The sequence below is a fragment of the Sinocyclocheilus anshuiensis genome, unplaced genomic scaffold (assembly GCF_001515605.1).
Source record: "Sinocyclocheilus anshuiensis isolate Anshui unplaced genomic scaffold, SAMN03320099.WGS_v1.1 scaffold51, whole genome shotgun sequence".
In the NCBI taxonomy this organism is placed as follows: Eukaryota; Metazoa; Chordata; class Actinopteri; order Cypriniformes; family Cyprinidae; genus Sinocyclocheilus; species Sinocyclocheilus anshuiensis.
The window spans coordinates 204,437-220,142 of NW_015548296.1; the positions used below are offsets into that span (position 1 = coordinate 204,437).

The 15,706-nt window shown below is 37.0% G+C and overlaps 1 protein-coding gene across 1 annotated transcript in view; it reads left to right on the forward strand.

Annotated features, from left to right (window-relative positions):
• The window catches only part of LOC107655997 (phosphatidylinositol 4-phosphate 3-kinase C2 domain-containing subunit beta), a 47,274-nt gene extending 32,133 nt beyond the window's left edge, over window positions 1-15,141 (forward strand). The window contains 17 exon segments of the mRNA XM_074186890.1: window positions 4,050-4,238; window positions 5,513-5,606; window positions 5,768-5,862; window positions 6,855-7,035; window positions 7,743-7,850; window positions 7,952-8,044; window positions 8,141-8,270; window positions 8,465-8,601; window positions 8,850-9,019; window positions 9,218-9,487; window positions 9,609-9,735; window positions 9,810-9,928; window positions 10,537-10,654; window positions 11,808-11,904; window positions 12,492-12,598; window positions 12,693-12,821; window positions 13,641-15,141. Coding sequence (XP_074042991.1) covers window positions 4,050-4,238; window positions 5,513-5,606; window positions 5,768-5,862; window positions 6,855-7,035; window positions 7,743-7,850; window positions 7,952-8,044; window positions 8,141-8,270; window positions 8,465-8,601; window positions 8,850-9,019; window positions 9,218-9,487; window positions 9,609-9,735; window positions 9,810-9,928; window positions 10,537-10,654; window positions 11,808-11,904; window positions 12,492-12,598; window positions 12,693-12,821; window positions 13,641-13,832 — 2,356 coding nt within the window. The 3' untranslated portion in view covers window positions 13,833-15,141.
• The last annotated feature ends 565 nt before the right edge of the window (window positions 15,142-15,706 follow it).

A 15,706-nucleotide genomic window follows, 5' to 3' on the forward strand; every position in this document is an offset into this window, starting at 1 on the left:
CTGCCATGAATAAAGAATGGTATCAAAATGTCCTGCAAGAGCGACTTCTTCCAACAATCCATGAGCAATTTGGTGATGATCTGCGCATTTTTCAGCATGATGGAGCACCATGTCACAAAGCAAGAGTGATAAAGAAGTGGCTCGAAGATCATTACATTGAAATTTTGGATCCGTGGTCAGGCAACTCCCCAGATCTCAATCCCATAGAGAACCTGTGGTCAGTCCTCAAAAGGCGAGTGGACAAGCAGAAGCCCACAAATTGTGAACAACTCTGAGAACTAATAAGGCAAGAGTGGATCGCCATCAGTCAGGATTTGGCCCAGAAGCTAATATCCAGCATGCCAGAACGAATTGCAGAGGTTATGAAGAACAAGGGTCAACACTGTAAATATTGACTCATTATATATTTTTTTGCCAATAAAAGCCTTTAAAACTTATGATATGCTTATCATTGTTTTTCAGTATACCATAGAAACATGTGGGAAAATAATCTACAAATACTGAAGCAGCAAACTGCAAAACACAAAATTTATGTCACTGCCAAAACTTTTGGCCACGGCTGTACTATTGAAAAGTAGAAAAAAAAGATGAATACTTTCACTGCAAAAAATGGCTTATCTTACTTAGTATTTTTGTCTTGTTTCTAGTCAAAATATCTCAAAATTATTTTACTAGATAAGCCAAGTGACTTAAGATATTTAGTCTTGTTTCCAGGGGGAAAAAAAACAAAATTAAGTGCATTTTGCTTAAAACAAGTAAAATTATCTGCCAGTGGGGTAAGTAAAATATTTTTAAAACAAGAGTATTTTACTTACCCCACTGGCAGATAATTTTACTTGTTTTATTGTTTACTTGCAGTGTTTATGCATTAATCAAAAATAACATAAAAAAATGTATACATCAAATATATTTATAATGTTCCAAAAAATATTTTTCAAATAAATGCTGTTTTTTTTTTTCTTCGACTTTCTATTTATCAAAAAATAAACAACAATCAATCAATCAATAGGGGTTTTCTCAGAAATATCAAGCAGCACGACTGCTTTCAGCAATGATAATAATGGGAAATAATGTTTTTACTGTATTTTTGATTACGTAAATGCAGCCTTGGTGAAAGTAAGACTGCTTTAAAAAATTTTTTATAGAGTATATATACTCCGTATAGAGTTTTATAGTATAATGTTTAATATCTATTATTATGATGCTATTATATTACATTAAATGGAATATATAATTATTATCTGTATGTGAAAATCATTTCCTTATTGTGCTTTTATGGGTCAGGTCTTTGTTTATTCTATTCCCTATGTTTGAATATGAGGACATTTCTGGTGCTCAGCAGGGCTTGGTGCTCTACAGTACTCACTTTGTTACAGTCAACTTTAGACAGCTGATGTGGATATCCTCCCCAGCTGGCTCTGTTCCTCTTCTTTCTCTTTCAGCTGTTTTTCCGCTCTGCCTCTGGTGCTCAGAGCCTGTGGAGCGCTGAAACATTTGCTGCACTGTAAAATCTGGAGCCACACCAGCCTGGAAATATTCAGTCATAAATTATCTCCAGCTCTCAGATCAAAGGTTGAGCATTTGAACTGGGTGTGAACTGTCTGATCTGGCTTGTGTCAGCAGAGAGTTAATGTTTCTTCTCTTTGGTTGTAAATATATAAACCATGGTGGGCGTTTAAAGGCAGTTTATCGATTCTAGAAACATTTGTTCCTATTATGGTTGCTCATTTTCATTTTTTTTTTTTTTTTTTATAGAAAGTGCTATTGACAAATTATACCTCATTGTGTAGCTTTTTTTGAGGGGTGATCTGATTTAAGATTTTCATCTTGTGAACAATAAAATGGGCAAAAAGAAAATAAAAATCCAACAAATTTACACTACCATTGTAGAATTTGGGTTTTAAATTTGGTTTTTGAAAAATCTTTTTTGAATATTTAATTGAATGCAGTAAATGGTAATATTGTGAGATATTACTATTGAAAATAACTTTTCTATTTTAATGTAATATTTAGATATATGCTTTATTTTAATTCTGAACCCCAAACCCTAGCAGCTACCCAGAAAACCCTAAAAATTGCATGGTAACATGCTAGAAAAACACCCACAACACCCTTAAATTGGAAAGTTTATCTATCCACCCAAAAGTTTGTACAAATCTAGACATCTCTCTTTTTTGTTCCAGCAAGAACACTTATTAAATTTAGTATTAGATCAAGCCCATTAAGTTGTCCTTTTCTATAGTGATTGATTCGCAGAAGGGCCTCTGGGTTGCCTTGGGCAACTGCAGCCAGAAATCAATACTCCTCCAGCCTCCTGTGAATCGTGGGATATGTAGTCATCTAATGACAGTAGTGTTTGCATGTTGCCGTGAAGAGTGTGGGTGTGACCGTATGAGGCTTTCAGAACCCTTCCCCCAGTATATTGAGCTGTTTGACTCTGTATGATTACGGCCCAGCAGGAGCAGCGGTAATTTGATCCAGGGGTCCTGCCCTACGGCTGTCATCCCTAGAGGGAGAAGCCACTCCCCAACATCAGTTCATAAGCCCGCAGAAAAACACAGTAGCTAAACAGTGGAGCTAATAATGTGTGTCTGCTTTAACAAATGATGTCCAACCACATGCTAGGATGAAGGACGCAAACACATCATGAAGTGTTTTTAAGCAGGGATGGTGTGTGTACAGTCTATAGCTAGCTGTTGTCGATCCTCTGTTTTCAAATGTTATTCATGAAAATTCAGTAGTTTAACTTGGCTTTTTGTAGTGTTTACCTCTGGACTCTGTGGGTTTGGTGCATCAGTGTAGAAGAAAATATGCAGCATAAATTACCTAGAGATTGAGTGTGGTTATTTTCCATCCTTTACTGCAGTGAGAGCCCACGCACGGACACCTTCCTGGACACGTTATGCTGTCTTAATTGCTGTATCAGTGTCTTAATTTTGTCAAGATAGAAAGATTACTTTCTTTATCGGATTGGGTAATCGTGTTTTTGGACTATGATGTCATGTAGATGACAGATTGCAAACCATGGCTGCTTGTCTGGAAACAACATTAAAGACTTTTATGTTTGCTGTATGCTTGAGCTGTCATGAGAAATGTCTGTAGATATGTATTCGTTTCCATGAAACCGACCATCAGACCGATGGATTGGAAAAACAATATGAAAAATAATATATTTAATGAATAATAATAATAATAATAATAATACATTTCTTTATTTGACAAGATGTTTATTGTTTGTGCCGAAATGGAGTAAAAACAAACTTGTACAGCTCTTTTAAAATACATTTTAGATACATTTTGCAATTTTGCATTTATTATATATTGTCATAATATAATGTGTTAGGCATGTCAAATGATGGCACTTGGCACGTACAATATGTTGTAAAATAAAGCAAAATAAATATTTAAAATAAAAATAAATATTTTATATCAATATATATATATATCTATCTATATCTATATAATTAAATACCGGTGTACTGTATATATAAAACACACTTTAATTTTTTAAAATTTTTTGTTTAATTATTTTAAATTAATAATTTTAAATAAACAATTTCGTTTGTGCCAACATGAAATAAAAACAACAAAACTTGTACAGCTCATTTTGCAATTTTGTATTTATTGTGCATCTCAAAATATAACCCGTTGCACATGCAATAAGTTGCAAAATAAAGAGAAAAGTATTTAAAATAAAGTAAATATTTTATCTAAAACAAATATATATTTAAAACACTTTTATTATTATTTTTGATTATTACATTATTTTCAATAAATTATTATAATAAACAATTTTTTAAATATTTATTTTCCATTTGCAGCATGTTGCATGCTCGTGCAAGTGCCATAATTTATTGACATAAGATATATAATAAAGACATTTTTATATATTTGTATGTAGAAATGTACATAAAATACATATACAATGTCTTTATTTTTTCTTTATATAACTGATTTATTATTTAAATATTTGTTTTAGAAGTTTGAGAGTGCTGTACACATTTGTTTACTCTTACTTGCTAACTTTTATTGTTGATCCATTCATCTAGGTTGACTCCAGAGGACCGGCGTCTTTTGTGGGAGAAGCGTTATTTCTGCCACGTGGAAGCCAGTCGTCTGCCGCTGGTCCTGGCCAGCGCGCCTAGCTGGGAGTGGGCATGTCTGCCTGACATCTATGCCCTGCTCCGCCAGTGGGGATGCATGAACCACCTGGACACCCTAGGCCTGCTGAATGCCACGTGAGTGTTATGGTAACCATGGCAGCAGCTTGCTTCATTGTTTAGCTGGAAGCTAAGCAGAGTTTGCCTGTCCTTCAGCGGTTGGCAGTCAGGCTGATTTGAGTAGCCCATGAAGAATTAACCTTTAGATTTGTCCAGAAGAGCACATGTGGAGCGCAGATATCCAATGGCTACTCTCAACATTTACTGACATGGTTTTAAAGCTTTGTTGGTGTTAAAAATAAAAGCAGCTTAACCAAGAACCACCAGGGTGGTCTACTAGCTCTAACAAGGTTGACCAAGATAGGGTAGTCCACCAAAAACTGAAAATTCTGTCTTTTACATCCCCTTATGTCATTCCAGACCTGACTTTATCTTTCTGTGGAACATAAGAGGTTATTTTGATGATTGTTGTTAACTAAACCGTTTCGGTTCCCATTGACTTCCATTGTATTTTTTGCTGATACAATGAAAGTCAATAGGGCCTTTCGCACCGCTTTAGTTCCAGAACTAAATGTACAGTACTAAAGTACTGGGACGATTTTGCACGAACTATTTCCCAGTACTATTTAAAGGGTTGCATTCGCACCGACAGTGTGTACTAGGAACCGGTCGACAGCGACGTCATTTGTGCACGGCGTTCAACAACGGAAACAAAGAAAAACAACGTTAACAACAGGATGGAGGATGCTGTGATCGGAGCTGTGTTTTTGTTGTGTCTCGCTTGTGCTGGTTAGACCCTGCTCCGGAGTAGGAGCTAATTTGGTTCTGGAAAAAGGCAGTCCGGTAGTAAAATCGCTCCCAGTTCCGGCGGTGCGAAAACGCCAAAAAGTGGGTAGTTCCACAATTAGTTCTGGTACTATGAAAAGGTTCCTGTGGTGCGAAAGGCCCTAATGGGAACCGAAACTGTTACCAACATTATTCCAAATATCATCTTTTAGGTTTAGCAGAAGAAAGTCAGTCATACACAATTAGAACAACATTAGGGTGAGTAAATGACAGAATTTTCAGTTTTCAGTGAACCTGTCCCCTTGACTTCGACCTAACCAGCTGGTAGCACAACTGATCAACCACCTAAACCAGCTTGAACTGGATAATGACCATATATGACCAACACGAAACCATGTAAATCCATCAACCGTTTTGAAGTGTCCCAGATATTTCTCATATACATTTTCTAAATGCATTTTATAGTGCCCACAAGCCAAAACAGCACCATAAAAGTACACTTTCGTTTAAAAAAAAAAAAAGAACGAAATGTCCATTTTGATTTCATGGTGTCTTTAATGTCCCAGGTTTCCAGATCAGGAGTGCAGACGGACCGCGGTACAGTGGATGGACTCCATCTCTGATCCTGAGCTTTTGGATTTCCTTCCTCAGTTAGTGCAGGTAACAAAGGCCTTGTATCTCACTTCCTTTCATGCTCTTACTCTATTCCATCCTTTCCCATTGACCTTGATCTATATCCTATCTTTTTTACCTCCCGTACTTTTTGTTCTCCCACCCACCCCATCCAACAAACTGCTCTCAAACACTTTCTCTTTGTGCAGGCGCTGAAGTACGAGTGTTATCTGGACAGCCACCTGGTGCGTTTTCTGCTGAGGAGGGCCATCGGGGATGTGCGCATTGCTCACTACCTCTTCTGGTGTGTCCTCTACCCTCTGATTATACTTAAAAACCCAGTGCCCTTATATAGAGCACATATACTGATAAATCAGGTCATGCTGGTTTGTGCACTCACATTCAAGATTCGTCTATATAAACTGATGAGATTTGATTCCTTATATAGTAATGAGATTAACCTGTCAGCACCATGAATGCAGGAGAATTTTTATACACATTAAAGTCATGCACATGTAGATTCACATACTGACTGATTGAGTGTCTATGAAATCAGCTTACAGCTCCACCTGCTGTATAGATGAGGTCATTTTTAAGAGAAAAATAAATAGACAGCAGTTTTATTCAGAGGTGTGTCTAACTGATTTATTTAAAAATGTATCACCTGAATGTATTTTAGAATTTTTGTCTAGTGTACATCTGAAATGACTTTTATAACCTTTTGTTAATTGTATACCTTGATGCTGGCATGGCGTTAAAAAGTGAATAAATAAATAAATTAAGAGAAAAATACATTATTTTATTAAGAATAATTATTATTAAAAATGACATTAGGATTTTGCATGGTGACTTTCTATTCAGAAAAATTAAGCTAATATTTCCCTACAAATAAAATACACATTCTCTTATTACTGTAACATTATAAAGATGTATATATTAATCTTTCTAATTTTTTAAAGTATTTATGCATCATGGTAGCATATGTTGTACTGCCTTATAATTAACAATTATTGCTTTTATTTAATACATTTATATTAAATTAAATTTAAACATGTCTTACTAAGAAAGGAAAAAATACTGTAAAGTAATAAGAATCATCATTTAAAAATGAGAAAGGTAATACTAGATGCATCACAGTTATAAGAAATGGGTGCTTAATTGCTTGAAAAATGTCACAATGTGAAACATTCTAAAGCTTCCTAATAGCAGATTACATGTTCCCTATAAGCAATCTCACTGTAAATCTGATAAAAGTCATAGGACTTAGTCAATGTTCGTTTGTCTGTCTCTTTGTAGGTTGCTGAAAGATACTCTTCAGGACTCTCAGTTTAGCGTGAGGTATCAGTATCTGCTGGCGGCTCTTCTCTGCTGTTCTGGTCGTGGTTTGAGGGATGAGTTTGATGGGCAAAGCTGGCTGGTAAACATTCTGGCTAAAGTGGCGCAGCGTGTTAGAGACTCTTCGCCTTCATCCAGACAGGTCAGCTTCACAATTCCTCATTTACACCTGCATTGTTATTTTAGTATTATTTATTTACTATTATAGTATTTTTTAAGATCTTGCATTAGCTGTGATTTTTTTATTTATTTTCAGTTTTCTTTTTAATTTTAGTTTAAATGTCATTGTATGTGCTTTTGCCTTTTTTCTTTTAGAATTCGGGTTCAGATAAAAAATTTAGTTTTAATTTTAGTACTTATTTAGTTGAGTTAGCTGTCATAGAAACATTTATAATTTAATTTTTTTTTTAATTAATTGAAATACTTTTAGATTTGTTTAGTTAACAATAACAACAGTTATCTATTTCAGAAGGTCCAATCAAGTGAACATTGCAAAAATTGTAGGACTTCATCATAAGGCCTCCCCTTAATATCCGATCACAGGAAATGTCTTTTTAAATGCATGTGGTATTAAAGAGTAAAAGATGTCTCATGTGATCATGTGACTACATTTAAATAGAGCCTTGGGGGTTTTCTGATGAGGAAAATTACCTACAAAAATAATTTGCTAAAAAGAGCTGGCTTCTAAATTTCTCATTTGGTTGATGGCTGTAATGCTCCTACTATTTTTAGCTTGAAAGAACAGGTCTGTGCCAAAGACTGATTGTTGATCCCTAAGACGCATTTTAATGTTCTCCAGACAGCCTGGTCAGCACAATAATCGTGGTTTGTCTTTTGTCTGGTGTTCAGGCTATTCTCCGGGAGGGGCTGGAGGAGGTCAAACAGTTCTTCTCTATGAACAGCACCTGTCGACTTCCCCTGAACCCGGGCCTGCTAGTCAAGGACATCAACATACAGGTACAGGTTGTGTCTTTCTATATCAAGCGTGTGGAGGTCATTGTATTGTTCTTGTTGACACATCAGAAACAAAATGTATCTCTCATTCTGTCTTCATGTAGTCTTGCTCCTACTTCAACTCTAATGCAGTGCCTCTCAAGCTCTCGTTCCAGAACCAGGATCCTTTAGGAGACAACATCAATGTCATCTTTAAGGTACCGCCTTCTCATGTTTTTGTACATTATGGATCATTGGTTCTGCATTGAAACAGTTTTTCAGATGTTGTCTTGGTCGTGGGTTTTCTCACTCAGTCTGGAGATGACCTGCGGCAGGACATGCTGACGCTCCAGATCATTCGGATCATGAATAAGATCTGGATCCAAGAGGGACTTGATATGAGGATGGTGATCTTCCGCTGCTTCTCTACTGGACGAGGCAGAGGTAAATGCCCATCCTCCAAATGTTAACTACAGTATTTGCCATCCTAGAATTCATTTTAGGGTCATTTCCTACTTTATATGTATATACCCCACTATATAGACAATATCTAGACCGAGATTTAATTGTACACAATGTGAATTTTTCTAAGGATGTGAATGGAAGTCATTTTATAAAACCTCTTTGCCCTTGTCTAGGCATGGTAGAGATGATTCCCAATGCAGAAACCCTGAGGAAGATCCAAGTTGAGCATGGAGTGACTGGTTCCTTCAAAGACCGGCCTTTGGCAGACTGGCTGCAGAAACACAACCCCACTGAGGACGAGTATGAAAAGGTACAGCTGTGCTCTGTAGTAGCATCACACTACATTTGCATTTGCTAAACCATTATGTATGTGCAAACTGTCTTTTGCCATGACGTGAAAATGATCCATGCCTGCTTAAGTTGCATTGGATTGCATCATGTTTATTTTGCATGTCCTAATGATATGGAAATTAGTTTTCACATTTGGTGATTTATAGCTTTGCTGACTAAAAGAGGTTAGTTCTAAACTAATTCTGTTGATTTGTTGTTTTTTCACAGGCGGTGGAAAACTTCATCTTTTCGTGCGCTGGTTGTTGTGTGGCCACATACATTCTAGGAATCTGCGACCGCCACAATGACAACATCATGTTGAAGACCAGCGGACACATGTTCCACATTGACTTCGGCAAGTTCCTAGGGCACGCACAGATGTTTGGCAACATCAAACGGTAGGAGCACAAAAAGAACATGAAAAAGAATTCCTCTGTCCCAGATTTTGATCACTGCAACAGTTTTTGTCTCAGAACAATGTAGACAACCTGCAACAACCTGTTTCATATTGTTTCTCTACAAAGGAACAGAAGAATGTTTTTGAGCTAAACCAGATCTGGGGTGTTAAGACAGATTTTAATCTTTTGTTTTTATAGGGACCGGGCTCCTTTTGTGTTTACGTCTGACATGGCATATGTCATCAATGGAGGTGACAAGCCATCCAGCCGTTTCCATGACTTTGTAGACTTGTGTTGTGAGGCCTACAATCTGATTAGGAAACATGCACATTTATTTCTCAACCTGCTTGGCCTGGTGAGTTCACAGATAACACCAGATACTTTTCTTAGTTTGTACTTTTAGGATGTATCCACAGAGTTGAGGTTAAAGGGGTCATATGACGTTGCTAAAAAAGAACATTATTTTGTGTATTTGGTGTAATGAAATGTGTTTATGTGATTGGCCGAATACCTCAAACGTGTGACTGAAATGTTATGCCCCTTACCATACTGTGATGAGACAAAAACATTAAAACCCATTATAAACGAGGCATTTGTTGCATCCAGTGGGGACATAATTACTGGTTCCACGCATCTACACTCTAAAGAGTGATGGAGTTATTCGCAGCCTGTTTGTTTGCAGACACATCAAAACCTATACTCCAAGCAAAGGCTATGTAAGTCTGCTGCATTTTAGCCCAAATCCATTTATATGCATCTCAGTGTTGATGTATTTTTTCCCTTCATGCAGTCTTATGTTGTGAAAGTGGAGCGGGAACAGGGGTCAACTTTAGTCCAAAGGACCTTTGAGGAATTCCATGAACTTCACAGTAAACTGCAGCTCATCTTCCCTTCCTCAAAACTACCCAGGTACAGTGTTGAAACCTGACAGAATTGTGAATTATATCAAATCAAAAGCTCACTAGCTTTAGCTCCGCGGCTAGCATTTACTCACCCTCAAGTTGTTCCAAATCTGTATGAGTTTCTTTGTTCTGTTGAACACAAAAGAAGATATTTTGAAGTATGTGGATAACCAAACAGTTGCTGTTCCCCATTGATTTCCATAGTATGGGGGTGGGGGGAGAAAGGATACTATGGAAGTCAGTGGGGACAGAAATAAATTCATACAGGTTTTAAACAACTTGGGCATAATGAAAATTTTCATTTTGGGGTTAACTATCCTTTTTTAAAAAAAAAACTCCTCTAACTGTAGTGAAAACTACTGCAGGTTTCTGTTATCAGTGCATATATTTAGTCTAAAAGATGTTGAACTATAGTCTATAAAGCTGTTCATTGTACATTTCTTCCCAGTACTGTTTGTATCAATGTATTGAGCAATGGTAATATTCAACCAGCCAATTATTGCAAAATAACCCCCTTCAGGGTCATGTAGTACTGGCTGAGTGGCAATACATAAGCCACGTGTAGCAGTGCTCTTCATGTAATTACATACCGCTCTTAATGTAATGTTCCCACAGCTTCCCCAGCCGCTTTGTGATTGGCCGGTCTCGAGGCGAGGCCCTGGCAGACAGGAGAAAAGAGGAGCTAAATGGATATGTTTGGCACTTGATCCATGTTGCTCCAGAGGTGGCACAGGTAACATTTGACCCCCGCTTACATCATTGGTCTTTATATATAATTCTTGCTCTCATAATCCATGTATATTAAAGGGGTCATATGATGCGATTTCTATTTTTCCTTTCTCTTTGGAGTGTTACAAGCTCTTGGTGCATAAAGAAGATCTGTAAAGTTGCAAAGACTAAAGTCTCAAATCCAAAACCTTAAACCGCATAAACACATTTCATTATACCAAATACACAAAATAATGTTCTTTTTAGCAGCATCATATGACCCCTTTAAGGTTCAAATGTTTGGGGTTGGTATGATTGACAAAACGTATTTCATGTTCACTAAGCATTTATTTGATAAAAATACAGTACTACAAACTGTAATCTTAACTTTTTTTTTATATTTTAAAACAGTTTATTCACGTGATGGCAAAGCTGAAGTTTCAGCAGCCATTACTTCAATCTTCAGTGTCACATGATCCTTCTTAAATCATTCTAATATGCTGATTCGCTGCTTAAGAAACATTTTTTATTATTATTATTATCTCTGTTGAAAACCGTTGTGCTGCGTAATATTTTTGTGGAAACCATCAATTTTTTTTCATGATTTGATGAATGGAAAGTTTAAAAACAACCACATTTATTTGAAATTGTTTTTGTTTTTTTGTAACATTATATGTTTTAACTTTTAAATTTGTTGCATCCTTGAAGAATAAAAGTATTACTTTCTTATATTTCTTACCCCAAGCTTTACAACAGTAGTGCAATTGAAAATAAAAGTTCACTTTTATATTGTGAAGTGCAAGCTTTCATTCACTAACCACACCACCATCCTTTTCTTTTCTGAATAATTATAATAGTCAATAGAATGTGTACAGCTTGCAATAATTAATGCGAGTTGTTCCAGTTTGACTGGCATGCTTCTTGGAAATTGTCCATGTTCTGTGAAAACAGACACATGTTGTCTGTAAACAGTCCACCCACAGGCCTATATCAGTATTTAGGCAGAACTGGCACTACCAGCTGCCAAACGGTGAACACTTTCACTTTCTCTGCTCTGTGCTGTACATGTTAAGAATGCGACCAGATCGCATGGCATACATACTATTACTGTGACTGTACACCTGCTTATTTTAGTGCCTGTTTATGAGGTAACGTAACATAACCCTCTTCTTTTTCAGTGTGACCTGATCTACACCTTCTTTCACCCTCTACCAAGAGATGAACGGGCAGGAAGTGTAGGAACTGTTGTTAATGCTCTCCATAATAAACCAGCAGGTATGCTTCTTTTCCTTATTTGTCTTATACACACCCACATACACTTGTTATGAATCATTCACCTTACACATGCTTACATATGTGATGGATTCAAAGGTCATGCAGTTCAGCCTGTCATCACAGCAAATCAGCATGAGTTAGTGTAAAGAAATTGTTTATGGGCCAATCAGCTGCAGTCCATGTGACCATGTCTGTGACTAAGTGATACACCCAGTACTTGGTCAGGGTTTTATCTTTTGACTACTAGTGCAATGTGCATGCAATCACACAACATAAGCCTAATGCACTGACATACTTGGTCTATGGCATCAAACATTTTGTAAACGCATCCATAGTTCACTCCCTGAGTTTATCACAACTAGTTACATATTAAATGTCATCATGAGTAAAAGCTGCTTTGTGGCAGCTGTTGCAGTCACGTTATCTGATTTGTGATAAAGGTCTCTGTTCAATAGGTTCATGTTCTGTCAGTCTGAGCTCTGGAAATCCAATTACTTTATTTACCTGACTCACCTTTAGTGTACCTTGCAAGTCAGATACACACACACACACACTTGTCCACACTAAATCCAGTTCCTCTTCTCCAGATGTGTCCTGGGCTCCTGTGCCCGGTACAGTAGCAGGTGAAGTGAAGCTCTCGGTTCTGTACAAGAGTGACAAGCTTTTCATTATGGTGATGCACATAAGAGGTTTGGTGAGTGTTTGACGTTACTCATATGCATATGCTTATAATGCACGTAAAAAAGGTTGAGTTGGCACTCACCAATGTGTTATGGGCGTTTCTTCAGCAACCCTTGCAGGACGGAACAGATCCTGATCCATACGTCAAATTGTACCTCCTCCCAGACCCGCAGAAAACTAGCAAGAGGAAGACCAAGGCAGCCCGGCGAACATGCAACCCCACTTATAATGAGATGGTGAGAAAACAACAATTTTAGATGGTACTCGTTTTTTAACAGTTGGGCTCCGAAAGTAAAAATCTTTTCTTCATAAGGAATTTTTTTTTTTAATGATTTGTGATTTTTTTTTTAATTTGTTTGTCATTTGCAATGCTTCATGGGATTGTAGTTCTATCCCTCAGAGCCATTAAAGGATTAGTTCACTTCCAGATTAAAAATGTCATCAAAGATGTTCATGTCTTTCTTTCTTTTGTCCAAAAGAAATTAAAGTTTGTGAGGAAAACATTACAGATTTTTCTCTATACATTGGACTTCAGTGGTAGCCAATGGGTTGAAGGTCCAAATTGCAGTTTCAGTGCTGCAGATTGTTTTACCTTTTTTTTTGTAAAGAGTGTTTGACTTTCTTTGCACGTTCGCTTTGTAAACACTGAGTCGGTGCTTTCGCCTGCATCACACGTGACCTTTCTGATGTAACTACATAATGCGTGAGATCGAGCTAGTGCAAGATGAGCATTTGTGGTTAAAAAGTATATAAATGTTACTTTTTTTTTAGAAAATTAGTTTCTTGGCTGGGATCGTGATCAGCCCTTTGAAGCTGCATTGAAACTGCAATTTGGACCTTCAACCCATTGGCCACCATTGAAGTCCAATATGTGGAGAGAAAATCCTGGAATGTTTTCCTCAAAAACCTTAATTTCTTTTCGACTGAAGAAAGACACTCTTAACAAAGGCTTTAAAAATTCCTATGGGGAAAAAAGCAGGCAGGCATGTTTATTTTATGCACTTTATTTTAATGATGAGTCTTGACTGACATCACTTCGACTTTTCTTTTGGCAGCTGGTGTATGACAAGATTCCACGTGGTGATTTGCAGCAGAGAACCATTCACCTGCGGGTACTGAGCGAGGGTGCATTCTGGGAGAACACCCTGCTGGGTGAAACCATCATCCAACTGAAGGACCTCACCCCGGGCCATCGCTGGGTTGGCTGGCACCAGCTTGGCGCTAGAAGCTCTGACATAAACCGCTAAGACTTGTGTGGAAGTGAAGGATTCTACTTGTGTCCTTCAGTGTGCATGTGTTTGTGTCTGTCTTTGCTTATGGGTCGGGAGTTGGAGATGCCCAGCTGCTCAGAAGGCTGTTTCCCCCAGTGGGGGTTTGTGTTTGCTGATTCTCCTACCCAGGAGACGTGTAGACTCGGTGATGGAGTGTCATCACTTGATAATGTTCTGGTGGGGAACCGTGCACCACGTGAACCAGATTCTGGATTTATAAAAAACGTTTCTTGGGTGACAAAAGACATTTGGTGACACAAGGACTGGTATAAAGTAATATTTAAAGAATAAATGACTTCCATGCGCCATATTTTTGGGGGGATTTCTGGAAAATTGCTGTCCATGAAACTACTAAGTCCCATTTTGTCTTCTTGAGAATGCTAATGGAAATTTAAGTTATTTTCTTTTTAAGATGTTTCTCTATATATACTCAATTTTGAGCTATGTTGTGTCTCGTGACATTAGTTATGTCTCTTTGTATCAGATTTTGCAGAGATTTACCTAGGAATTAGTAGCGAGCACCGCTTTTGTACTGTAAAGTTGGGTAATTTCACATTGGCTGTGGCATTTACCTGATCATGAAAAAGGGATGAACACTTGAGTCTTTGGCTTGAAATTGTGGAATTAACTTGCTCCATATAACCACTGCAGGAAATGACAAACAGAACAGAGTGAATGTAGATTTTTGATTATGTAAAATAGGTGGGTGCATAAAAACAAAACCATGAACAGTATATTGAACAAGAGCGACAAACCTTGAGGAATATGAATTTCTTTGCATAAGCCTCTAAGATTTGTTTCTTTCCAAAATGATGGCACACAATTTTATATGCAGGGAAGGCTTTTGAAGGGACTTGACTTCAGGGTCAGTGATTTTGCCTTGTTGAAATATAAACATAACTCACAAGGAAATTTCTGTTTGAAAATAGTTGATTTGCATGCTGTGAAATTTGCTACTGGATAAATATTGCATTTTTGCATTTGTTTGTCAAGTATATTGACCTCACATTTTTCCAAGTTTTATTGGTTAACTTTTTTTTAAAGGGGGAAAGAAATTAAAGCTTTAGACCGTAGTTCTGTCAGTATTTCCATTCCTCATTGGTATGTAAAACTGCATGTAAGTTAAATGCTAAACATACCACAGTAGCTTGTTTTTTCAATTTGTGCTTAAAGATTTTGCATTCCGATTTGCTTTACTTTGCACTCAGTTTGATTTTGAGAAGAACAACCTTATAGTTCACAGAAAGGGTCCAATTTAACCATGTGGCATTGATGTTTGTGTATAAAAATAAAAAAAAGGAAAACTATGAAGAAAACTGAACCTTTCCATTCTTAACTGAATTTAGATCTTTAAATCAATAACCTACAAGTTGAAAGTGCAACCCCTGTATGTCGAGGTGCTCTAACAATCCAGTAGCCTTATGATTATCCAGGTCAAAGCAGTCCCTGTTCTGTAGCTTTTTCTAACCAGACAAACCAGCTCCATTTCAGATATGAAGTACATTTTCTAAAATAGTGATCTTTCTTTCAAATGACGAATGGTTGTGTGTGTTGTATGGCACTACTGTGTGATGTTTAACCATGGGAAATGATAGTATGATTGCATGCCAACCCATAACGGAAAGCTGTTTCAGAAAAGCTATCTTTTTGTTGTGTATGTGCAGAAGAGTTTGGATTTAAAGGTATAGAATTTATATAACATCTGTGACCCTTATTTTAATTAATAAAGAGGATATGTGAATAAAATCAATGGGGTTGGCATACTGTAAATGCTTTGCGATTTATGGATTGTAAATGGGCTTTATCCCATTATATTCATTTTTAGACAAAAGATTTAATGTCTCTTCTCA